General features: G+C 39.6%; 2 protein-coding genes across 5 annotated transcripts in view; one reads left to right on the top strand and one right to left on the bottom strand.

Annotated features, from left to right (window-relative positions):
- Positions 1–20,334, bottom strand: part of usp45 (ubiquitin specific peptidase 45) — a 36,922-nt gene extending 16,588 nt beyond the window's left edge. The window contains exons 1-8 of one of the 3 annotated variants that reach the window (XM_040013334.1): positions 20,039–20,334; positions 18,821–18,931; positions 18,446–18,615; positions 15,877–15,977; positions 14,574–14,674; positions 5,715–5,860; positions 2,953–3,048; positions 2,610–2,740 (exon numbers count right to left, since the gene is read on the bottom strand). In XM_040013334.1, coding sequence (XP_039869268.1) covers positions 2,610–2,740; positions 2,953–3,048; positions 5,715–5,860; positions 14,574–14,674; positions 15,877–15,977; positions 18,446–18,615; positions 18,821–18,923 — 848 coding nt within the window. In that variant the 5' untranslated portion in view covers positions 18,924–18,931; positions 20,039–20,334. Of the gene's footprint in view, positions 1–2,609; positions 2,741–2,952; positions 3,049–5,714; positions 5,864–14,573; positions 14,675–15,876; positions 15,978–18,445; positions 18,616–18,820; positions 18,932–19,519; positions 19,605–20,038 lie in introns of those variants that run through there. The other 2 variants (XM_040013332.1, XM_040013333.1) reach the window with 2 other exon arrangements.
- Positions 20,335–20,435: 101 nt separating this feature from the next.
- Positions 20,436–23,273, top strand: tstd3 (thiosulfate sulfurtransferase like domain containing 3). 2 transcript variants are annotated; one of them, XM_040013339.1, is made up of 5 exons: positions 20,436–20,869; positions 20,960–21,121; positions 21,523–21,682; positions 22,081–22,179; positions 22,820–23,273. In XM_040013339.1, exons 1-4 carry the CDS (start codon positions 20,731–20,733, stop codon positions 22,139–22,141), a joined length of 522 nt encoding a protein of 173 aa, XP_039869273.1. In that variant the 5' UTR covers positions 20,436–20,730; the 3' UTR covers positions 22,142–22,179; positions 22,820–23,273. The 2 variants fall into 2 exon arrangements, with proteins under 2 accessions (XP_039869273.1, XP_039869272.1); XM_040013338.1 differs by lacking the exon at positions 22,820–23,273 and having other exon boundaries at positions 22,081–22,611.
- The last annotated feature ends 2,292 nt before the right edge of the window (positions 23,274–25,565 follow it).

Raw genomic sequence — 25,565 nt, 5'->3', positions numbered from 1 at the left:
GTGAATTGAATTTACCTAAAAAAAAAAAAAAGGTTATAAAAACAAAACATTGATGATAAAGTGCATCAAATATTATTGTCATTGGGAATAAACATGAACGCTGTAATTGAGCAATAAAATAAAATAACATATCCCCTGTTTCCCACCTCTTTGCTATTTGAAGCATAAAAACAATGTATTAAATCTGTCATTTTACTGTACTACAATAAAGCTGTATGGAAAAAAGAACAAATTAATAATTTGATACAGTTTAAACAAAGAGTAGCATAAAATGTGGTGAAGCTTAAAGTCAAATCTGTCTATTCAAATGTATTTTAGTGGAATAGATTAGTTCTACTTGAAATTAGACATGTATGAGTGCATAAGAGTGTGCAGTGCTTGCTGTCTGAATGCACAATTGCCTGCATGCGTTGCAGGGCGAGGTGGTGCCAGGTGAGGTGGCATCCCACAAACACACACTACACAAACACACACAGAGGTCTGTCTGATAAAAGCTAGGTACCAGAATAATTGTAAAAGCCGCACCAGAGAACGATCCAGTCATCCAACGTCAAATGCTCTGGTCATCCACCTGCACTACTAAACAGTGTGAGGCCCCAGCCCCCCTCCATACACACAAACACGGTGGACCCAACCAGCAGGGTACCAAGCTCAACCAATAAGTCAGCCAACCAGACACCCACACTTTTCATGTAAGACCAAGGTCTGCCTGTCACACAGTCTGTCAGACCTTGGATCAAATGCGACACAGGTGGCACAGCCATGTGGAGAGAAGCAGGAGAACTACAAATGGCTAGCTACAGCGGTACAGTGATTTGAGTGCATGTTCCGTGTACGTCAAGGTTAGTGTGTGTGAAAGGCATTCAGCAGAGACCATGTGCTACTGGGGTCAGGCTGGTTAAAAGTGTGCACTGCTGCAGTAAAGGGATGAAAGCAGGTGGAAGCTGTGGCTCCTGCAGTGGTGATGGAGAACAATCATTATGGTGAATTCTGATGGCTTCACTGACCCTGAAACCAAACATTGGCAGGAGTCTGAAGCTGGTGTATGATGATTGGTGATTTTAGGTCTGCAATTACACAACCAGAGTTCAAAATGTCTGAAAGGTTTGTCAATAAAATCTGTGTACTCAAAGTACAAATACTTTTTTTTACTGTGCTTACGTACTATTTTCAGATATATGCATTTTACTTGAGTTGTTTTTTTCTGCCTACTTTTTGCTTTTACTCCCTACATTTTTTAGTTTTTATTGATTATCTTGCACAAAGTACTTACATTAGGAGCGTTATAACATTCCTGAAAATAAGAAACCTGGCATTTATATGTATAGTATTTGTCCATACACAATTTTGCTAAACATTGGAGACAAATATATGACAAACAATTTCAACTCCTCAAAGTTGTAGCAAGATGGAAGTGGTATGTCCCGATTGAATTTCCCAGATGTTTTTTATGTAAAATGTTTATTTTGAAATAAATATCTGGTTGTGATTTTAAATGTAGGCAAAAAAAGAAAAGAAAACCAACACACACACACACACACACACACACACACACACACACACACACACACACACACACACACACACACACACAAAAAAACCAAGAAAGAAACCAACAAACCGAACAGTAGGACCAGTGGAAACAGCTGGCCCAGTCTTGATGGCATTTTCCACCTCATAGTTGTTTTACTAGGTAAGGTAAAGCTATTTAGACAAAATTACTTCTTATCTCTTTAATATACTGGGTCCACTTAAACCAGGGTTTGTTGAATTTCTCTCTTTAAAGCCGCAAAGACATAGTGAGCCTCACCATTATAAATATTTGGTAGACAGTATGGTGCAGTTCTTGTATTCCTTCCAATGCTTGGAGCCATTTTCTTGTCAGGGTTTTCTTAGCTGACATTAACATAATTCTCAGTAGATATTTATCTGCTGGATTAGTTATATTTGGGAGGCCTAAGTACATATATAAGAAATCAAAGGGGATTTGTGTGCAGAAAATCTTTTTCAAACATTTGTGGATATCTTGCCTAACCCTAATTTTTGGGCAGGGCCAGAATAGATGGTAGTGATTAGACTTCAGACTGCCACATACTCTGCAGGACCCTCTACAGTGTAGGCAACAGAAAATAGATACACATTTTTTATTTTCCTTCTTTGTCTTCTGATTCAAGATGAGTATCATTAGAATGAAAAAAGTTAGACGAAAGTGATTTCAATCTACTGAGATTATGTTATCATTACGTTAATATAGCACAAGGTTCAGTTAGCCTTGCATAAAAATAGAAGCATCCTCCACAGAAGTTTCTTACTTTAAGTGCATTTCTGAGCCTGTGCTTTTTTACTTGAGTATAGAAGTTGTATCAGTACTTCAACTTTTACTGGAGTATTTGTTAACAGTAGTATTTGTACTTCTACTTAAGTACAGAATGCCTTTGCTTTTGCCAACTCTGCTTGCTTCAGACTGAAAATATTCAAATCAACATAGCCTCTGCTCCAGCTTCACTAGCTTACATTACTTCTCATGTTCCCCACAGATGAGGGGACACATAAAGCAGAGGCTCTGGGTTCACAGGAAGTAGCAGGTGATATGAAAGGTTGTGCCTTACTTTTGGCAGAGTTGGTTGAAGAGGATTTTGGGATTGATACAGCCTTTCCCTGGATCCTTCATGTTGTGGAGGAAGGCAAACATGGCGGCAGTCAAGGGTTCTGGACTGGGCAGCACTACTGTTAGTGGACTCTGGAATAGGAAGAACACATGAAAGTAAAACATGTTGTTCTTATTTGAAGTAATTAGTATCTTGTTTATGAAATAAGGCCAGAAATACAGAAAACATGAAAATACTTCAATTTTAACTACTACTAAGTTCTAACAGCATTCTAAAATTTCTGTAATTATGCATATTAAAATATGCATAATTCTCCTTTATTAATGAGAATAATAAGCTGTACCAGATTTGTCTCTGGAGGGGGGCAGATCCTCAATTTGTACCCCTTCTCCTTCACTTCTTGGATAAGGTCAATAAGCATGTGTGTCTGGGACAGGTTCTGTGAGGAAAACAGAATCATGTTAAGACTGTTAAGCGTGGTCATCGTTTTCTAAAGGTGGGACTCGCTTATACAATATTAATGCAGTTTAACATTTTGCAATATACTGAGTACTGCAATAACATCTATTGTGATTTGTCACCTTTCCCCAACTGCAAATTATGTCCACAAAGTTAGACTTTGTCAGTATCTGTTTCATTCATGTTATGGTTTTGTTGTAAATAATGGTCAAGCACACCAACACTGTCACTAAAACCTGCCATAAATGTTGCCAGTAAGTCTGCTATCAGTGTGCAATTTAAATTTGGGTCAAGTTGGCAATTACTTGCAATCATTTATGACAATACAGCAATTAACTGTGATAACTCATTAAAACTCACATGTGAAATTCACATTTAACCATTACATTTGGACTTAGCAACATTCCTGCTTTATATAACCAGTATACAACCATTTGGCAGCCAGTTGAATCCTATGGAGTTGTCCTCAGTGACAAAGACTCATTCAGACTGATGGCAACATGCAGGCTATCTGTCTGTATTTATGAATTAAACAGAAATTATTTTCACACTTTTGACAATCTTTCAGAGGGATTGCAGTCGGTCCAAGTCAGACTGGAACTGTTTGCGGAAACATTGCCTCTTGCAATCAAAAGTTGTTGTGAGGATCTAACACTCTCAAGGTCTAGGCAACCATTTACTCACCACATTTTTTTAAAAATGTACTGAAGATCCTATGTTTTAGTTGTGTGACTGAAGGTAGCTTTGTCAAACCAAGTGTGTCCAGTGTTGGATGGTTTTTCGGTTAATTTAAATTAGCTAACATTATCTCAGGTGAGGTAAATGAGGTGGGCCCTCTTTTTTTCTAAGTATTAGAATTTATTTAATAAAATATTGATATTTGGTGTCTCTATAGCCATACAAAATAACACAATACCAAGCTGTGTTGATTTCCCCCCCCCCACCCCCCATATCTGACACTCTGTCTCTGATTTTAACTGGGGAACAATATTCATCAGGTGCATTAGATCAACTGGTTTTAACTAGAGAATATTGTACATTAAAGAAGTGGCTCCAACTGATCAAAACCACAGATTCTAAGATTTTTTTTCATAAGGCAAAGAAACAAGAAAAGCTATAATGTTTTAGAGATATAAAAATGTTTCTGCACTTAGCTTGTGGCAATATCATGTAGTCAACTAAAATAGCTGCGCAACAATGTTTTCTCCATTTTAGTATGATTTAGAAACTTGTGTCGAGTTTATCACTGAAAAAGGCAAAATTATCTATGATCTGTATGAATTAAATGCAGAGAAGATCCTTGGCGAGGAGATAGCTTGAAGCATTCATTGTCCCTTCATGTTAGAGAAGCATCTTTTCCTCCCTTTTCAAGAGATATTTGTTTTGTCACATCCTGGCAATAAAGACTGTTGCTATGGAAAACACACAATGGAGCTGGCATTGTGAACACAGACACAGCTCATCCTCTGACAATTATGTGTTTTCACCAGAAAGATTGCAATTTTCAAGGAGACAATACAAACAGACAGGGAGAGGGAGGGAAAAGCATGTAAAGCGCGCTCACTCGAATTTCAATCAACGAGGGAGACCCTGAGGGTGATTAACAAAATGGCGGAAAAAAAAACAGCTTCATTGTTGAAGAGGCATGTCAGTTTGCAGTCACCATGACATGACCAGGGAAAAACTGAGGAGGGCTCTATAGCTGTGCTGTGCTGTGAACGTGCTCTGCACCAACCGAGTGCCAGTTGTGTACAGTAAAGTCTGGAAATATTTGTACAGTGATACAAATTACATAATCTTGGCTTTGAATGCCAATATCACATCAACCACAGAGGAATCACAACTATTTTTTGTCCAGAGTCATCCATTTTCAAGGTCTCCAATGTAAGGTCTAAAATAAAATGTCCATTTTAAATACGTTGAGTATCCTTTGAAAGCAATGACTCCCTGATGTTTAGAATCCGTGCACCTCCCTAAAGGAGGAGCTTGATACTTTGTGATGCTTTTCCAGGCCTTTATGCTGTAGTGGTCTCCAGTTGTTTGAGGGTCTTTCTGGCTTTCCAGCATTGCAAGTAAGTGATAGACTTGGCCATTGCAGTAGTTCACTTCATTACCTTCAAAAGTGTCTGGATTGCTTTCAGAATATGTTTTAACTTATCTTTGAGTTGCAAACACCAACCAGTCAACACTGTTGAAAGCGAGCTGACAATATAGTTGATACGAGTTTTACTGTCTTTCAGATGATAGTATGCTTCAGGTCACAGATCACTTGTTTGCATCTCGTGGTGAACACCCTGTATTTTTTCCCTCCTTCACAGTGTTCTTCACCTGGCTGCATGTTCTCAAGCAGTTCTTCTTTACCATAAAAAGGAAACTATGATCATCCACCACTCCTGTCTTCCACAGATGTCTAGGAGTTCATGCACATTTACTATCTATGGCTTCTTTCTTTTTAAAGGATGCCACTGGTGTCACTTTCCTTGGGAGCTGTATGCCAAAAACAATGCTTCTGAATATTTTAGTGTTCTGTTAATGGCAACAGTTTCTCAGTTCTTGAGTTCTGACCCAATATTATAAAAAGAGTAAGATTCAAGTAAAAACAAAATCATCAAGGACGAGTAACAGAAACAGAATAGCAATACCAACCTGCATAACAGCATTGAAGAAGCAGGTGTTACCAAGGTTATTGATTCCCTTAACAGGGACCAAAGCACTGCTGACTGAGCTCTTGCCTTTTGGTGGGTCAGCATAATCTGGTGGTTCTTCTCTGAGTTTTATGATCTTGGGTGATACTGCTGGAACACATAAAACAAAGAGGTACAGTAAAACGCTATAAGTTAGAGTTAAATGATAGGATTATAGTGTGCACGTGGTTTTGAATTAAACCTTAATATTATTTTTCATAACAAGACTGAAGTCAAGATGCACCAAGTGAGGTGGGGGTCTTGAACAAATTTCCATTGTCCTGGAATACTGGCCAAAAAAACAGAAAGAAAAAAAAGACTTTGCCTTGCAACAAAACTGGGACTGGGTGTAGGGTATTGGGATGGCAGCTGGAAGGAGAGCTGGGTCATTTGGGAAAGCAGATGACAGCTGTAGAAGTTTCCGCTGGTTAGTGGTGGAGGAGTGGGGGCTGGGGTTGGAGAGATGGCTCTCCAGAGCCAGCTGTTACTCCTGATCACCAATGAAAACTAACCTTCCACAGAAAGTAAGACACAGATGGTCAGAATCTAACAGTGGCATACAGCTTGCTGGGGACAGACTAGAGTTAGTACTGGAGCAGTGTGGGCTGATGGCGTGCCAGCAGCTAGCAATATAGCTAAAACCATGATGGGTCAACAATAACACGTTACTGACACATGCTAGTCTTCTTCACTAGTTAACTTATTGTTCTTAACATGACATCTTACTTTTGGAGTTTATCATGGTAAAAAAATCATGAATAAATAAAAAGCATAAATATGTGACAGTTGCAGCTTCTTCAGGTAAAACGCAGCTGTTGTTCAGAAACAAACGCCGATGTGGGAACACACCATAATCCTCTACAGATTGGCTTTTTTAATTTAGCAGCCTTAGGCACAGAAAGAGGTCTACGCAGTGAACCAGCAGTAATGAGAATACCAATGTAGCCATTATCAACTCCCTAAAACGATCACTGTACACAGCTGAATACTGAAATGAGAAACAATGAATGTGTTCTGTTTGGTATTAAAGAAGAAAATAGACTATTTTAAATGCTAAACAATAACCAAGCCAGGAATGAGACACACAAGCAACTCAAAAATGTACTACTCTTTAATTAACATTACCTATTTGCAGTGAAGAATGAGAAGATATTTCAGTCAGAGTGCATTTCATTTGTCAAATTAATTCATGAATATTTTGAAAGATTTATTTGTTTGTCTGTCAGGAGAAAGCTTTTAATTTCTCTAATGATCTGGAAACTTGATGTTTATCATATTTTTGTCTATTTAGTCCTAGTACTTTGGGATTTTCATTAACAGGATCTGTTTTTCTGCCTTAAACAGTAAAGGGCAAAAGCATTGAGCCACCATTCATTTCTTTATATTTTGCTTCCCAGCAACCAGACTTTCTTGTAATCTTTTAAACTGGCCTTGAGCAATAGTTCTCCAGGCTTTCTGAAACTCTTCCGAAGCTCTTTTTTCACTCATTTTTTAGAGGAACGTTTTCTTGTTTTTGTTTATTTCTTTGTTAATCCACTTAAAAAGAAAAAAAAAATGCACCTAAATTAAGAATGAACCAGTGTTGTATCCATACATAACAGATAACTGTAATAGCAGCCTGTTGCAATACACAATTTGTTTCCTTTTCTTCACTAGAATCTGTGAATAATGTCAGAATCACAGTTTTGACAGGTATATAATAAACTTTTTGCACCAGCAAGGTGATTACCAAAGAGCTATTAGCTGAAAACTTGGTATAAAATATCTAGGTATGATGCACCTAAGAAGTCATCATAGCTCAAAAAGAAATATGATGCATCTGACTCTTCAGTTCTCCTGTTCACTAAAGCCTCATCAGAAATGGTCTCACTGGAAGCGTTGCTGGCAGTTAGCCATTCTTAAGGAACGGAAACAGGGAGAAAAGGCTTAGGTAGGCAAAATTATACAAGAACTGGACTGAAAATCAGTGGCAACAGTTCTGGTGGAGTGATGAATCAATATGTGAAATTATTAGTCAAAATCTTTTCAGTATTTACAGAGGAGGTCAGGAAAGATTTACCACAGTGTCTACAGCAGTCTTAAAAGCACGCTGGAGGCTCTGTCATGGTTTAATGCTAAATTTCAGAGGATTGTGTTGGAGTGCTTCTTAAAAATAATGAGCACATGAACTTGTTAGAATTGTACAAACCCAGTTTTTGATTTGTATCCTGTACTTTCCTTTATGTTTGCACATGTTTAAATGGTCAGAGGGCCCGGTGGTGCCAGTGTCCGGCAGCCTCACCTCTGTCAGTGCGCCCCAGGGCAGCTGTGGCTACAATGTAGCTTGCTATCACCAGTGTGTGAATGTGTGTGTGAATGGGTGGATGACTGAATGTAGTGTAAAGCGCATTGGGGTCCATAGGGACTAAGTAAAATGATATACAAATACAGGCCATTTACCATTTAAATAAACCACAACAACCATTTTCCATTTTCTAGAAAATTAGTAGTATATATAGAAATAGTGGCCCAAGTCTTTAGCCCAGTGCGCTATAGTGAGGCAGATCATCTTATAGAGATTTTAGAAAATGTTACAGGATTTTTTTCTCTCCCCCCTTTGATGCAGTACAGGACAACTGAAATATGCCATTTGCATTACGCTCTGAATGGCATCCATATTAACATTGAGAACTGAATTCTTTTTAGCAGTAGTCAGTCCTGAGTGTAAAGAATTTGTGAATACACCAGCATGATTTAAAAAAAAAAAAAAATCAAATAGTTTGTTATTGTAGTATTAAAAAAATTTCAGAGTCAAAGGATTTTCATGTCATTTTAATCTTATTTAAAAATATTGCTGAACAGAAGTTACAACAGTTGACGTAAAAAAAAAAAAATTCAATGAGTTTCCTACTGCATAGAAAATATAACCTCTCTTCTGAGCTGATAATAAGACATTTCATTACAAAATGGCAAATTCTTGCAGGGACTGATGGAAGCACTTTCAGGTCCAAAGGCTGTTGAGAAATCCAATAATTGCTGAGAAACACAAAGAGAGTTTGGTCCATGAACACTTTATACATATAAGCGAGTCAAGAGAGCAAGCTAGCAGCGAGGTCACTAGCCTGAACCTGCTTATGTCCAAACTGAGAAATTCAATACAACAGTAAACCTTTAAAAGAACCTGCACCTTTGCTCTTGCCATTCTCTTCCTCAAAACAAAATGGCCCTGCATTTGCACATATTGAATTTATAGAATCACTCTTTGTGCATGTTTACTGAAAAAGCTATTCAACATACAGCGATAGGTAAGCCCACTCTTGGCCGCTACCAAGCAAGCTTTCCCTCCCCAAGGCCAAGGGCATTAAAACGACAGTCCTGGTCACAGTCGGTGGAATGTGAGCCTTGGACTTTTATTTGTGGCTTTAAAAATTTGCATTTTATACTAAATCAAATTCCACTAAACAGTGTCTAAAAAAAAAAAAAAAAAAAAAAAAAAAAAAAAAAAAAAAGGTCAGCTTTTCTTTTACATAGATTTGAGAAGAAATACCACAACAACTCTGTCACAATGCACAGTGCATGGTTTCTTTTTTTCGTTGTATTTTCTTGCCTGCACCAATGCTGCTGCCTTAAATTATATTGGTTTAACAGAAAATATTTAGCGCTGATGAGAAATGAAGCAAGCGTATTTAAGCTTGTCCTCTAGATTTGGGATCAAGAAGGCCGGGGCGAGGTTCAGCTTGTCGGGACAACATGCTGCTGAGACGCTCCACCCAGTGGTGCTAAATGCATCTGGCTCTCTGTGCTGGCAACATCTGGAGGCCTATTTTCAATTTCAATATGCAGCCATAAGGGAGCTCCCATATGTCATCACATACAATGCATGGAAAACAAGTGGGGATGAGAAAAGGCCATGGCCTGATCGAAGGGGAAAAAAAAGAAAGAAAAAAAAAATCTGTGTATTTTTGGAGTTTTGGTGTGAGACTGAGAAGGTGTGAAAAGAGACATTTACGCAAGTATGGACAATTGAGCAGAAGAGATAGTTGAGTGGGAGTAAGAGTGTGTAAATGAGCATGTCTACTTGTTGTGGTATTTGAGAGACACAAAAATCAACAAAGTGCAACTTGAGTGCGAGAGCCGAGACCTGCACTTGAGCTAAGAGAGAAGCAGAGGAATGAGGGAATGAAATGGATGGAATGGGGATGCCGATGGACACACACTGCATCTGGGACCGTCACCCAAGGTAAACAATGTTCAGGGAGCCATCTGGCTGAGACTGGAGGCAGAGGAGGGGGTGGGGGAGCGATGGGCAGAAGAGGGCAGTGTGGGGGAGTAGAGGGTGGAGGGAAGGGTTGCGACGAGCACAAGCATATGGAAAAGCAGATTTTTCCTCTCCCCGCAGCAGTCAGCGCAGGCAAATGTCAGCATGAGCTGCATCCACGCTTGACTGTGCTGCACTCGGCACCACCACCTGGCTCTCCTTGCTCAGCCACCGAGTATGGGCAGCAGTGACACTGTGGAGCCTTTCCCCAGGGCAGAGGAAAGCTTCGTGGTGCTCGAGCTCGCCCACATGCATGCATGTACACCAACACCTCCTGTACTCCCTGCTCTTTTTCACACAACGGAAATACAAAGAAACATGCTTACTTTGGCAGGGAATATTACTAAAAGTACTTGCAAAAGAGAAAGAGAAAAAAACAACGAACTGCCTTACATGTTCGACATTATCAAGCTGAAGCAAGGCTAACATCAGACTAAAATTCAAGCTCACAAAACAAAACATAACCAGTTTTGTTAAAAATTAATATTTTCAACTTTATTTTTAGCAGCAGCGCACCAAAGACTTTTTTTTTTTATATATCTAAGAGAAACTTAATGTCAATTTATACTGATATCATCAAGACAAAACACAGGAGTCTGCAAAAGTCTATTTTCAAAAGGCCTTTACTCTGCCTTTTTAATGCAGTTCACAGTTGGGCTGGGAGACTGTCAAATGCAAAGGCCAGTGGGCGTCATCCACGTTCACTTACAGTGCAGCAGTGCAGAGGGCCAAGGCCGGCTCACTTCATGCAGAGCAGCCAGTCAAGAGGAAGGCCAGGCAACACCAAATGTCTTATTAATTTGCTAATTTGTTGTGACTGCAGGGCATGAAAAGCCCGTTTCCTTGCCATCTGAGGCCAAGAGAACCCAGTGCCATGTTACTTACAGACACACACACATTTAAGCACACAGATTTTACTACCCACTATCTGGCCTACTTTCATGTGCGGTGGTGGGAATAAAGACAGAAGCACTCTTGATTACCTCCATGAAAGCACCACCAGGGGACAAGCATCTTACTGGCTACTGACTCGGCAAAGCTAAACTGACAGTAAACTAAGAATTATGGCTTACAAAATTAACAACCAAGGTGAGGAAATCAGGTGAATAAAAGTGCCGTAATCCAACTACAGAATATCTCTGACTTAAGCCACGGTCTCAAAACTGGAGGCTAGAAGTGCAATTCTGAGCACAACAGGGACAAACAGCCCTGGTGCAAACAATATGTAAATATTCCTCATATAAACATGTGATAAATTTCCCACCATGACAGCAACCTATTTAGAAAAGGATTTAATGTGAGTGCGACCAACACCACACAGCAATAAACTTTTTGCAAACAAAACTGTTTTGGCCTTTGAGAATTGGAGAAAAAAAAAATTATGAAAGGGAAATGAGAGATAAATCCATGTTATTTCTGATCCCGCAACATTCAGAGTCAGCCACTTAATGCAGCTTTGATGTGCTGACTCTTACCTAGGGGTCCGTGTCTGTGTCAGCAGATATGAGAACATGAAACTTCTTACGATAGGAAAAGAAACAAAGGCAGAGCACAAATATAAGTTGTGCAGCTACATTTGTCTGACACGACTGTGCACTGTATTCAGGTCAGTAGTAGTGATGCTGCAGTCTGTACAGTTCTTTACTGCATGCCTCCTATTGGGAATGCAGAAAATGTTGGGCGTACACACAGGGCAACGTGGCTGGATATCAACTAAAACTGTGTGAACTGGTCTGGCGCTTTTAGAGGAGAGTGACCGAAGCAACAACCTATGAGAGGGAAGGATATCGCAATCTGACATCAGGTCAAAGTCCTCCATTTAGAATGTTTCTGGAAACATGCAACAAGGTTACCTTCACATCCAAAACTTAGGAATGTCGACTATAGCAAGCTGTGAACCACACAGCAATGACACAACCAATGAAGCACATTATATGTGGATAAGGCTTTACTGGTGCAAGTTCATGTGCACAGGGTGGGCTTTAATTAATGTTAAAATTAATGTTTAATACAAGGATGTTTATGATGATTTGGTTATGTTAAAATAAAGAAAAAAAAAAATTGTAAAGCAACCCTGAATCATTTTCAAAGATATTTAAAGAAAATTGCTTGAATACATTAATACACACATGCAGTCCAGTGATACTGTATATTAACACTCAGATTTTCTTACAATTATAATGCAAAGAATGACTCGATTCACAACCAACATTTTAATTTGCTCCACAAAGACTCCCCAGCTGTGTTACATGCTGCATTCTAGCCCCCCTGAGGTCAAGTCGCTTTTTTACCCGGGACTCTGGCACTTGAGCTGAAGGCCTTGATGGTGAGAGACCACAGTTAATCGACTTTCTTTCTTCCCGAAGCTGTTGTTGTACAAAATTATTATAGATTTGGAAAAAAATCCTTGCTGGGGCTCTTTTGTGCTTAGGGACTATAGGAAAGAGAAAGAAAAAAAAAAACAGAGTACAACAGCAGCTTCTTGAGAAACCCTGGCCTCCACTGAAATGCAATTTCACAAGCTCCTCAACAAGCAACGACCATCTATTTTGCTGCAACAATGGCTGTCCGCTTCTATACCCATTTGGCCGACCGGTGTGGAACAATCAAGTGGCAAGAAAGGTGACAAAAAGGTGACACATAATTTAAAGAAGCAGAGCTGCATGAAAGCTGTTGGTAGCTACAGTCCAGCTCGGCAGATCAATCCCCACCAACAACGGACTGTGGCCTGGCACTGTGCACAAAAAAAGGCTATTCCACAGACATACCGTATAGGTATATAAAACAAAACACGCAACACTGCTCACCTACAGTCTTTAAAAATGAACAACACAAAATCAAAAGTGTATACCTATGTAAATTTGTCAACCCACCACATGTCTAACTTATGAATTCTCTGTACATTTCTTTTAGAGTCTGTGTGTAACACACACTATGTAGACACTTTTAAAACACTTCAAAGAATCTGAATTTTTCAGGTATGTAATGTACTTAGAGGAGAAAAGATATTCAGATTTATTGTGCCAGGAAGAGCTTGTACTCTGTGCTGCAAAGAACACTTTGTGCCAGTGAGAATTCAGTTAAGTGTATTACTGAAACTTAAAGCCCTTTGTAGAGGCCAAGTGTATAGTATGAGCTGGAAGAAAATAGGGTATCTGCTTGACTTGAAAGTTATTTTTAACATTCGGCGTTATGTGTATCTGTGAATGTGTGTGCATGTCCACTGAGAGTTAACGCGCTCCAGCTGTTAGGATCCAGTTGCTCAGACTTGTTGAGGACCCTGGCTCCCACTAGTGCAGCACACAGGCCCAGAGGTGGTGAGACATACAGCAACTTAACAGAGGAAGCTAGGGACAGAAACGGATAGCGATGGAAAGACAAAGAACGACAGATCACAGGGCTGAACCCTGCGCAGCTGCGCTTGTTCTTCAGGGAACCCAGCCGGGGAAGCAGCGCTCAAGCGCTTAATTCCACAAATATGTGCAGTCATGCAATATGCAAGGTGGGGGCAAGGGAGGGAGTGAGGGGAGAGATAGCTGCAGAATCAATCTTGCAACTTCCACAGCCATGGCTTAGATTGGGGACCAGCTTGCCTGGGCCTCAGTGGCTGGCCTCTGGCCACTGGCAACTGGGCAGCATGCAGCGGGCGATGCAGAGACGGCTTGAGAGACTGAAAGTGATGATGCCCACCACCCTGATCAACTACAGTCTGCTAGGAGGTCTTTCAGCACGCCAGCACAAAGCAAGAGATGCACACTGAGCTGAAGGTGTAGGTACAAGTAAGTATTGAGAATGGGAGTTGATGTCTATATGGATGACTGACTCAGTGTGGGGTGGGGGGCTCAGGTGGTCCAAGTGAGGGAAAAGGACAAGTCTGAAGGTAGTAAGTAATGCTGAAAATACTGCAACTAAAATCCAACTCTATTCTACGTCTAGTTCTTAGTATTTCTAGTAAGTTTTATTGCTTTTAATGACAAGTTTGCTGCTCTAATTCAATTTTAGACCCACAGAAGGGTAGAAAGAATATTCTTCAAGCACTTAGCAGCATAGAAAAGCAAAACAAAACAAAACAAAAAATCAGACAACCATTTCACCCATTTGAATAGTGTGGGGTGTCTCTGCATGAAGAACAGTAGGTCAAACTTCACATGACCATTGCCACCAGGGGGAGCAGGTGGACTGCAGCCGACTGCTGGAATGTCAGCCCTTCACTTAGAAGAATAACTTTTCTGATAGGAGCCCGTCTTATTTGTGGATCTGGCCACAACGCAGCCACTAACTGGCTCATATACTGTTATTGTGCTTTTGCCTTCTACTCATAGACACAAAACATAGACTGACCAGAATATTAAGCAAATTATGTAACATGAGATGTATTCAACTAAAGAAAGGATCACCAGTTTAAAGGAATGATAAATCTTGAGCTACACTGTAATTTGGCCCTGCTGAAACTGCAGTAAGCATGTACGTTTTGTATAACTGAGGCTTAATTTGACAACAGTGGATGGTCAGAAAACACCTTACCTGATGTTGCCTTGACAGAGTGCTTTTGTAAAAAGTCCAGGCTCTGAGCCAAAGCCTTCTTGTTGCAATGAGTCGAGAGCTCTTCACTGCATTCGAAACACCTGTCACAAAGAGAGAGGTTAATAAGACCGGGTTCATTTTACTTTAGAAACTAATAAGACAGTATTTAACATCAGAATTACTTGGCTAGAGTGGAAAGCAGTTTAGAAATCATGATTAGGGATGGGAATTGATAAAAATTAATCAGTGTTGGGGTCATTACTCAAAAATATATTACATATATTACACAGAACACCTTTCTTAAAGTGTTCTTCTATTTAATTACACCCAGGCGAAAGGCATTTGTTAAACTACTCATTACGTTACTTTCATGTTACTCTGTAAAATGATCTGAAACGCAACGTCTCATAATTACCATTTAACTACATAAACCTACAGGCTACAGCCCCACACACCAGCACAAATCCCTATCCTAATAAGAACACACGTGATCTTTCTCTTAGTATTGATGTATGAACACAAATCAAAGATGAAAACCAGAAAAGAGACTTTAAACTGATCGTCACAGTGATTTTACTGTAGAAACATGAACAGGTAGACACGGAGGCTGCAGCCAGACCGCTCAGGCTCTGTTACCTGTTGAATTTAAGCAGCGGCTTCACCGCGAATAACTGCTTACTTTATCACGGTGCTGTTCTGGTGCCAGCATTTACTCAGCTTTAACATCCCATCTAGCTTAGCACAGTGTCGGTGAAAGTGCTTGTAAAGAGCCAAAGTTGTGTCAACAATATAATGCAGTTGTTTCTGTCTTGGAGCAGTCTCCACTTCATTATCGTGCTCTCATCCTTTTATGCAATAAAAATAAAAGTAATGTCCATATCCATGCTGTAAACTGTGACACTTTTTTCCTCCCCTGACACACAAACTGAAATCAGCTGATTGCAGCAAGAGCTCAAGATCTGATAAGCAGGATCGATAAGCAGGCAGACTAATGATTCCAAGGAATTGGACTACTGGGAGCTGGTTCTCGATTCCCATCCCTAATTATAATGGAGGAAAACAAATTTTATTTTATTATTTATGAGCCTAAAATGATGTAAAATTATTTACAAATAAACAAACTGGTCTTAGAATTGTGGTAGCCAGGATCAAAAAGACTGCAGGTGCCTGTTGTTTTCTATTTGAGCTCACATGCTGGCAGCATTCTGACACATGCCATCGCAAGGTGACAAACAGGGCACCATTGTGTGCAGCCTTGGCTTCTTTTCATGACAGTTCACAATTAACTTCCTGGGTTTCTCACCAGGCCTTCCATGTGCTCAAACTGATGGTGATGCAGTGTGACTCTGGGTGGAAAGCCTGTTGATGCTTCACAACATGCTGGATCCCTGACTGGTTACAGCCCTGTAAAAACAGAAATCTTTGTTGGCAACCATAAAATACACTCTGGGCTCACAACATTTAAGGTGCAACAAATCTTCAAGAGCACAGTAGGGTGAAAATCTTTATTCAGGGTCATGTTTACACTTCCTCTTTTCTTGAAAGTTCCAACAGGCCTAACCACTTCATTATGGACATTTTCTTAATGCTTCACTAGCTGCGTACCCTAACCAACAAACCTGAATGCCTAACCCCAAGCCCAAACCTAACCATGACCTAATTGTAACCCTGAAACTAAAACCACATTTTAAGTCTCAAAAATGCCTTCAACCTCAAGGGGAGGGGCATTAACTGAGCATCAGAATGAAGAAGAATGATGATATAAGTGACTTTGGGCATAGCTTGGCTGTTGGTGGTAGAAGGGCTGAGTATTTTAGAAACTGCTGATCTATGATTTTCCCCACAAAGCCAAGGCAACAGTAACTCAAATAACCACTTGTTACAACAAAGGAATGCAGAAGAGCATCTCTGAACATAGAACACATCAAACCTCGAAGCAGCTGCGTTACAGCAGCAGAAGACTGTGTCTGCAGAAAAATGATGCCACAATTTACACGGGCTCACCAAAATTGAACAACAACAAAAAAGTAAATAAATAATTTTTAAAAAATTGGTTTGTTGAGCATGACAATGAGTTCATTGTATTCAAATGACCTCCACAGTTACCAGATCTCGATGCAACAGAGCAGGGCAGAATGCACAATTAGCATTTTGGACATGCAAGCAGCAACTGTATGATACTATCAAATCAACAACGACTAAAGTTTCCAAGTAATGTTTCCAGCACCTTGTTGAACCTATACTGTGGAGAATTATGGCAGTTCTAGAGGCAAAATGCAGTCCAACCCGGCACTATTAAGGCACATTTAATAAAGTGTCCAGTGAGTGTACACATGAAAGTAAAGAAACAGTCAAGTTCATACTAGAGATGGCACGATACCACTTTTTTATGTCCGATACCGATATCATAAATTTGGATATCTGCCGATACCGATATGAATCCGATATAGTGTTTTTTAATCAACAAAACTGTTTTTTAAATATCTTGCTGCATTTTGTATAAGTTCATACTCAAGTTTAAAACAACAACTACACTAAAGCTATTCTGTTATACCTGTATGCAAAAAAAAATATTTCATAGTTCAGCAATACTGATCAATCTAATAAACTTAAACCTACACCATCCTCCCTATTCTGGTATTTTAAAGAGTACTTAGCGTAAATATTAAGCAACCTAACTAATAGGGTTCCAACTCCCAGCAACAACAAAAATAAATAAATAAAAAATAGGGAACCACCCCTCACGCTCCACCTCATGATGCTTAATCGACGTAATCAACCTTAATTTGATGCAGTGTGAAAAAAAATGCACAGAAATCAATTATTTTTCAAGAAATATTAAATAGATTCAACATCTTTCTTCAACAAAATTGCAGACTGCACAGATGGTACCTTCCCAAAGGAAAAAGTACTATAGCTTACTAGGGTATATATATTAGACTTAATAGTTACTATATACAGTAATGGACTTCTATTCATTTTGCATCAAATTAAAACTTTGGGTGTCAGATAATTATTTATTAAAAGCTAGACATTTTAAATGAGAATAAGAAAGAAAAGTATGTCTTTGTGCCCCCTTTTCCCTGTTAATGCCCTATCGGCCCCCCTGGCTAAACTTTGCTAGATCCGCCCCTGCACAGTTACCAGCTGTCAGCTACGTAGAAAAAGATCCTCGAGTAGAAAGTAATATTAAATAAATTCTAACAACAGCTGATCAAGCTTAAACGTGCTGCTGTTGTTCAGCCGCTGGTTTCCTCTTTCTGGTGCAAAGTGGGCCAAAAGCAAACTAGAGACACGGACTCGCGACAGAAAAGCCGATCAGCTGATCGTTAAGCAGTTTCATGATTGAAGTAGCAGCAAGAAGAAGCAGTCGCTCCATATATCGTTTGTTAAGCTTAACGCAGGAATGCTTTACAAACATTCAGAGATGGACTTACACACTTGCTTTACTTCTCTCGGGGATAACTTTGTCTGAGATGAAATGCCGGGTTGCTAGCGAAGCTCCACATGCTATCCAGACCACCGACAGGTCCCGCATGCCGCTCTATCACGTGATGCATACTGCTCCGACGTGCTAACGTTCTGAGGTGAGTTACGGCGTGTTGCAAGTTTTGTGAGGTGCTTTCGTGATATTTAATGGATCGGATTACATTTTTTATTTTTCTCCGATATCCGATCCAGTAATTTAGGTCAGTATCGGACCGATACCGATACGTAATATCGGATCGGTCCATCTCTAGTTCATACACAAATAAGAATTAAAGAAACTTGAATATGATAATGACGTTCTTACTCTGTTGTTTATTTCAATTTAGTTTAAACTCTGCTGCATCACATTTTGCTTTATTTATCTTTTTTAAAAAAAAACTTACCTGAAAACCACACTTTAGACACACCAGAATGTCCTGAGAGGCTGCTGGCTCGCCATCAATCATTGTCCTTTCCTTTAGGCACTCTGAGCATACCGACCACACACTCGAGAGGACTGATTTCTTTACTGAGTTCAGGTCCACTGCTCTACTCACATGCTGGCAAGTCAGTCCTGTTAACAGACAAGGTGTCTTGTAAGCAAGGATCCTTTTAATTGAAGATGAATTGCACTGATCCCATAAGAATAATGAATGAAACCTCACAGACTTTTCAACATTGACAAAAATACCCAAGAATAGTCTATAGGACTCTACCAAGTCAAAATTCATAGTCTTAACCGTAACAGTACATGGCACCGGACTGTTACGGTGACTTACCGCTGACTTCATCTGATGATTCCTCATCTCGAGGTTTTCTTGGTTTATTAGTCCGCTTAGTCATGTCGGCGGCTTTCAAGGAGAAGGGGTCCTTCAGCCGCATCTGGTGCTCTGAAAGCAAGAAGGGACAACACTGGTTTAGTTTTAAACATTTAGGACACCCACCCATAATTTTGTTTACCCAGGTACTACACAACTGCTATTATTATTTTCTTCACAACAGAATGAGGTACTTTCAAAATAGCAAAAAAAAACAAAACAAACAAAACCCTACAGTTTAGATCAGGCATTGTTAAATGCACACACTCACACACATTTATTGTGTTGTCATTGTACTACAGCACAGTCCTACAGAAATGTGCCAAATCAAAACTTTATGACAGCATGTGTTTACATTCAAATAGCTATGCATACATTGAATCGTCAAGCACTACTTTGCTTCCAACAATAGTGAAAAAAAATTAGGATAGAATAACTAATTATGTTTGCACAATTACACTCTTGCTTTCTCATATTTTATATATATTCAGTAAACTACTTTTCATTAAAGCAGTTGTTTTTTCCCCTCCTTCATTCAAAAGCCCAAGCCAACTCCTCCTTGCTGGGCTCTGACTCAACGAAATCCACTTTCAAGACAACAGCACTAAAAACAACAACAACAACAACAACAAAAATTCATTTTTTTTTTTTTTGCCATACCAGAATAGCCTCTGCTGAAGATTATTTAAATAATTAAACGGTAAATGCAATAGGTGGTTTGGCTGTTATAAGTTGGTGTGTTTGACGCTACTCTCAAGCTGGTGTGTTCGGGGAGATTAAATCAGGTGACTGATTTAACCAATCAAAAACTTTCCACTGCTTGTAGGTTTAAGCTGATTTTCCTGGTGGACTCCTTTTGAAATAATTTTTACACCCTTAGCCTAACATGCTACTGACCTAAACGTTTTCTAAACTGCAAGAAATCTGGAAGCGAACGGTCACAATACCTACGGCTACATGATATGCCACTGCTAAATAAAGGCAGTAGGAGAAAATCAGAGTTTTTACGACAGATAACTCTATTAATGGACAACACCATGATTAAGAGGCCTTAACAACCCCGGCAGCCCGGTTTGGGTGAGAATAAGAGGCGCCTAACCCATTTATTAAGGAAATTTTCAAAATTAGTTTATCTTTTTCACACTAGATTTAGCGAAAATGGAATATGTATTAACTCACCTCTTAAAGTTAGCTCCTATGTTGACTTTGTCAGCTAATATGAAGCCAACACTGAGATGTCAGCTCTTCCTGGGTTGCAAAAAAGGCCAGCTACATTAGCTTGGTAGGATAAAAACTGAACTGGTGTGTTTTATCCAAAATTACACGCAGACATTATGGCTATTCAAAGAAAAAACGCGCAATACCGTCAACAGTTATCTCAATATCTTTTTGTTTCCACCCTTGACTTTTAAAACATGTGTCAAGCTTTCGTTAGCATTTACAGGCAGCACTGGTTATGTGTGACGCACTACGGCAGCTCAGGTTGGCCCAATGCTGCATTCAAGTTGAGTGGGAAAATCTCTTTTTTACTAGAGGTAAATAAAAGCTTGTTTCCCATCTTTATGCGTTTCCCAGTTTCCCATAAATAATGTTTTTTGTTTTTACTTGATGCACTTGTTTGATCTAATTAGGGGACATGATGCTATTTTGTGTTGATAAATAGTTAGTTATTACTTGTTTGAAACTATCACTAAGGCATTTGTGGGGAAAGAATTTTGGCCCATTAGGATATCCGTACGTCTGCGCAAGCGCAGATAATTGTCGGCATTGTGACTTTTTTTTAGTTGTCCCACACAGATACGCTTAAGTGAGGGTTTGTGTTGAAGAGCAGTGATAATTTAGAGTGCAGTATCTGGCTTTGATAATCACACATGGCCTTGAGAAGTTGTTGGAGACTTGCCGGTGTTGTCCCGCGGCTTTTATGGAATAATACCGTCCAGTTTGAAGCTTGCGTCCCGGGAGGACAAGGCTCTGTGTCCAGCAGTGTCAGCACTCGCCCCGGTTACAAAAGTGAGGTTTAACATGAGCGACTCACTGTCATGTTTTGAAGGAGCTCATATACTGCATTAAGTATATTGTCTGTCTTGTTTTTAAACGCAGAGTTGCTGTTCCGCACATTCAGTTCAACGCCAGCGAGCACAGTCGTGAGTTATGAGCAGCTGAAGGAGCTCCTGGTTGGGCGGAAAGCGGTAGTTATAGATGTGCGAGAGCCCTGGGAGCTCCGAGAATACGGCTTCATCCCCGGCTCCATTAACGTCCCCCGTGAGTACTGCTCTCTCTACCTGCAGGGCTGCCAGGGCTTTAGACTTGTATACTAGTGTAGTATACTGCAGTTTGTGTGGGTTGGGGGTAAATAACAAATCGTAAATGTCCAAAATGAAGCAAACTCATACACAGTTTTTATATTGTTCATAAAACAAACATTTGAAGGTGTGCTTTGTCCCCGTGGCTTCATAATGGCAAGTTTAATTAGGTTTGAAATGTGCTCAATTTGACATACAATTCTAAATGGAGTAAAACGCAAGCAATATGAGCCACTTCATATTATATGGTACGAAGGGGGGCATTATTCTAAAATAGTACTACAATGCTTTCAACCAATTGTTCTCCAGAGCACCAAACCCATCATACTTCCTTAACCTTTGTGTTTTTTGACTTTACAGTGGCGCAAGTGAACACTGCACTCCAGCTGGGTCCAGAAGACTTCAAAGAAAAGTATGGTGGTGAATTACCTCACCAGACAGATAACGTTGTGTTTACTTGTTTGGCGGGAATCAGGAGCAAGACTGCGCTGAACACGGCCATCACATTGGGATACAAAGAGTGAGATATGTGTCCTTGGCTTATGTCTGTCACCGTCACTGGTTTCCACCTCGTCATTATGTTTCTTACTGGACTTGGCCATTTTCAGTCACGAGAAAAGTTATCAGTATTGTGGTTAAACTTAGACTTTTATAGTTACCACCATGAGACAGCATTTACTATAGTTGAGGTTATTGCCTTGTTATTGCCACAATGCTGTTCCTCCTTGGAAGGATACCACATGTCCCACATCACATTTTCTATGTCTATGTGTCAAGTATTAAAACGCTGTGATTGTCTGGTGATGGTAAAGTCACATACAAATGCGTGATTTTGTTTAAAAGTCTTAAATTATGAAAAGTCTGTGATTTCGTCAAAGCAAATGTTCACTTTTTTCTTTCTTTTGTGTCTTGTTTCAGTGTTCAGTATTACTCTGGAGGATGGCAAGACTGGGTGAAGCATGAGCAGCATAATCAGTGATCATGGAACTGGAAAGATATTTATATATTTATTTGAAGGTATTTTTGCAATTATTCGAGTTTAGAATGTGAAGTGATGGCGCAGCCTTGTAAAGGGCTTAAAAAAAATTTCATGGCTCCTCATTTCAATGTTAAAATCTCAAAGAGGTGAAACCAGTTTGCTTAAATCCACATCTTCCATACAATATTTCTTGAAACCCCTCTTTAATTTCTCTCAGGCTTAACCTCCTTCTAAACCCTTTACAGCTTTTTGAAATAAGCTCAAAGAATCTTCTGAAGTGCTAAAGATTAATTATGCAAATAAAGTCTTCCACTCCATAATGTGAACTATTTTATTATTTCCTGTTGACATATTGTAAATATTAAATTGCTCAACAAGCAGTGCAGACTTTGCCAATACTTAATGCATTTATTAATAAATGTACTATTTAATAAAGTTATCAAAGCTAAATAAACTAATATTTAACTTGAGTCTGTGTGTGTTTATTATTATTTTTATTATTTATATATTGGGCAGGATAAGTAGATGACCTAAGAGGACATTCGTTTAAGTAATTCCAGATATAAATAGGCATAGAGAGGCTTGCCGGGGTGACAGCTGCTGGGGAAGTACTACGATTTACTGTATTGAAGGTCCTTGTCTAATATCCTGTATGAATTTGTCACCAACTCTCCACAGGTTCCTTCATCATCCGTGATAATAAATGGGTTTGTTTTCAGCAGGGAAGAATGTTTCCACTACAGTTTGCTGACCACCGCCATGGACCTTGTTCCCTATTCCTTCTTTTACAGCTTGAGCTGAAAGTCCCTGCAGAATCAGCAAATTGTAATCTCACTGTCTTGTTTAATTTGGACAATATTGTTTTAAGTTACTTTAGTTTATCCTAAAATTCAGCTTAATCATTGTGAGTGACAGGAAACTGGCCTCTAGGTGACTTTTCAGGTGCGTTAGTAAATTATCTAGAAGTGTTTATTGGTTTTCTTTGGGGACATAATTGATAGCTTTAAAACATACCTGACATTGTTGTATCACCTCAGCACTTTACAGGGATTTTTGTTTCTTTTATATTTGAGCTTGGTGTTGACAGTAATGACTTGTATATAAAAAGAAACAGTTTTTGAGAATCAGAAAATTTTGTGATGCAATAATATATTTACTTAAGATTTACATCTGTATCTACAGTGGGGCAAAAAAGTATTTAGTCAGCCACCGATTGTGCAAGTTCCCCCACTTAAATATAGGTCAGTTTTCACAGACCTTCACTGTGAGAATCCAGAATTCACATGGTAGGATTTGTAAAGAATTTATTCGTAAATTAGGGTGGAAAATAAGTATTTGGTCACCTCAAACATGGAAAATCTCTGGCTGTAACATCTTCTGTAAGACGCTTTTCTGTCCCCCACTCGTTACCTGTATGAATGGCACCTGTTTGAACTCATCATCTGTATAAAAGACACCTGTCCACAGCCTCAAACAGTCAGACTCCAAACTCCGCCATGGCCAAGACCAAAGAGCTTTCGAAGGACACCAGGAAAAGTATTGTAGACCTGCACCAGACTGGGAAGAGTGAATCTACAATAGGCAAGCAGCTTGGTGTGAAAAAATCAACTGTGGGAGCAATCATCAGAAAATGGAAGACATACAAGACCACTGATAATCTCCCTCGATCTGGGGCTCCACGCAAGATCTCATCCCGTGGGGTCAAAATGATCATGAGAACGGTGAGCAAAGATCCCAGAACCACACGGGGGGACCTGGTGAATGACCTGCAGAGAGCTGGGACCAAAGTAACAAAGGTCACCATCAGTAACACACTACAACGGCAGGGAATCAAATCCCGCAGTGCCAGACGTGTTCCGCTGCTGGAGCCAGTGCATGTCCAGGCCCGTCTGAAGTTTGCCAGAGAGCACATGGATGATACAGCAGAGGATTGGGAGAATGTCATGTGGTCAGATGAAACCAAAGTAGAACTTTTTGGTATAAACTCAACTCGTTGTGTTTGGAGGAAGAAGAATACTGAGTTGCATCCCAAGAACACCATACCTACTGTGAAGCATGGGGGTGGAAACATCATGCTATGGGGCTGTTTTTCTGCCAAGGGGACAGGACGACTGATCCGTGTTAAGGACAGAATGAATGGGGCCATGTATCGTGAGATTTTGAGCCAAAACCTCCTTTCATCAGTGAGAACTTTGAAGATGAAACGAGGCTGGGTCTTCCAACATGACAATGATCCAAAACACACCGCCCGGGCAACAAAGGAGTGGCTCCGTAAGAAGCATTTGAAAGTCCTGGAGTGGCCTAGCCAGTCTCCAGACCTCAACCCCATAGAAAATCTGTGGCGGGAGTTGAAAGTCCGTGTTGCTCGGCGACAGCCCAAAACATCACTGCTCTCGAGAAGATCTGCATGGAGGAATGGGCCAAAATACCAGCTACTGTGTGTGCAAACCTGGTAAAGACCTATAGTAAACGTTTGACCTTGTTATGCCAACAAAGGTTATGTTACAAAGTATTGAGTTGTATTTTTGTTATTGACCAAATACTTATTTTCCACCCTGATTTACGAATAAATTCTTTACAAATCCTACCATGTGGATTCATGGATTTTTTTTTATTTATTTATTTTTTTTCACATTCTGTCTCTCACAGTTGAAGTGTACCTGTGGTGCAAATTACTGACCTCTGTCATCATTTTAGGTGGGGGAACTTGCACAATCGGTGGCTGACTAAATACTTTTTTGCCCCACTGTATATAAATATTTAATTTTGATTGTTTTAAGAGATTTCACCTCTGATACAGTTTTTAAATAAATAAGAAAATATTTAAGAAATATATATGAAAAAATAGTTTTATGAACACGTAAACATATTTAATACCATATATTGATGCATATATATTGTATGAGCAGTTCCATTGGTAAATTTGTCAAGAATTTGTGAAAAATTCTATTAATTGACAGCAAAGCTTTGCATGGTATTCAAGACAGAATAATCTTTACACAAAGTTGTAAAAAATGAAGTTTTCACAGGACTTAATAGCTCTGCGAAAAACTATGTACATCCATATGGTTACTGGTAATTGCACTTGATCAAATGATCATCAGCATGTGTGAACATCTCCACCAAAAGAGACGTTTTGGCAGTTTGCTGGTCTGGAGCATTCAATACCACAAGCTTTCCAGGAGTGGACATCCTAGCAAATCCCCACCCCAAGGTCAGACTGCGCTCAAAAACTGCAAAAAACCCAAGGGTAACATCTCAGACTCTACAGGCTCAGTTAGCATGCTAAAGTTCATGACAGTTAGAAAAACACGGAACAAGTATGACTTGCTTGCAGTGGTTGCCAGGAGAAAGAACATGGAAGATTAGGTTTACAAAGTTACATCTGAAGAAACCACAAGATTTCTGGAACAATGTCCATTGA

Source organism: Simochromis diagramma, unplaced genomic scaffold (genome assembly GCF_900408965.1).
Source record: "Simochromis diagramma unplaced genomic scaffold, fSimDia1.1 OVJJ01000618.1, whole genome shotgun sequence".
NCBI lineage: Eukaryota > Metazoa > Chordata > Actinopteri > Cichliformes > Cichlidae > Simochromis > Simochromis diagramma.
The sequence above is the reverse complement of the archived record's forward strand: the minus strand, read 5'-3'. Positions and strand labels throughout refer to the sequence as shown.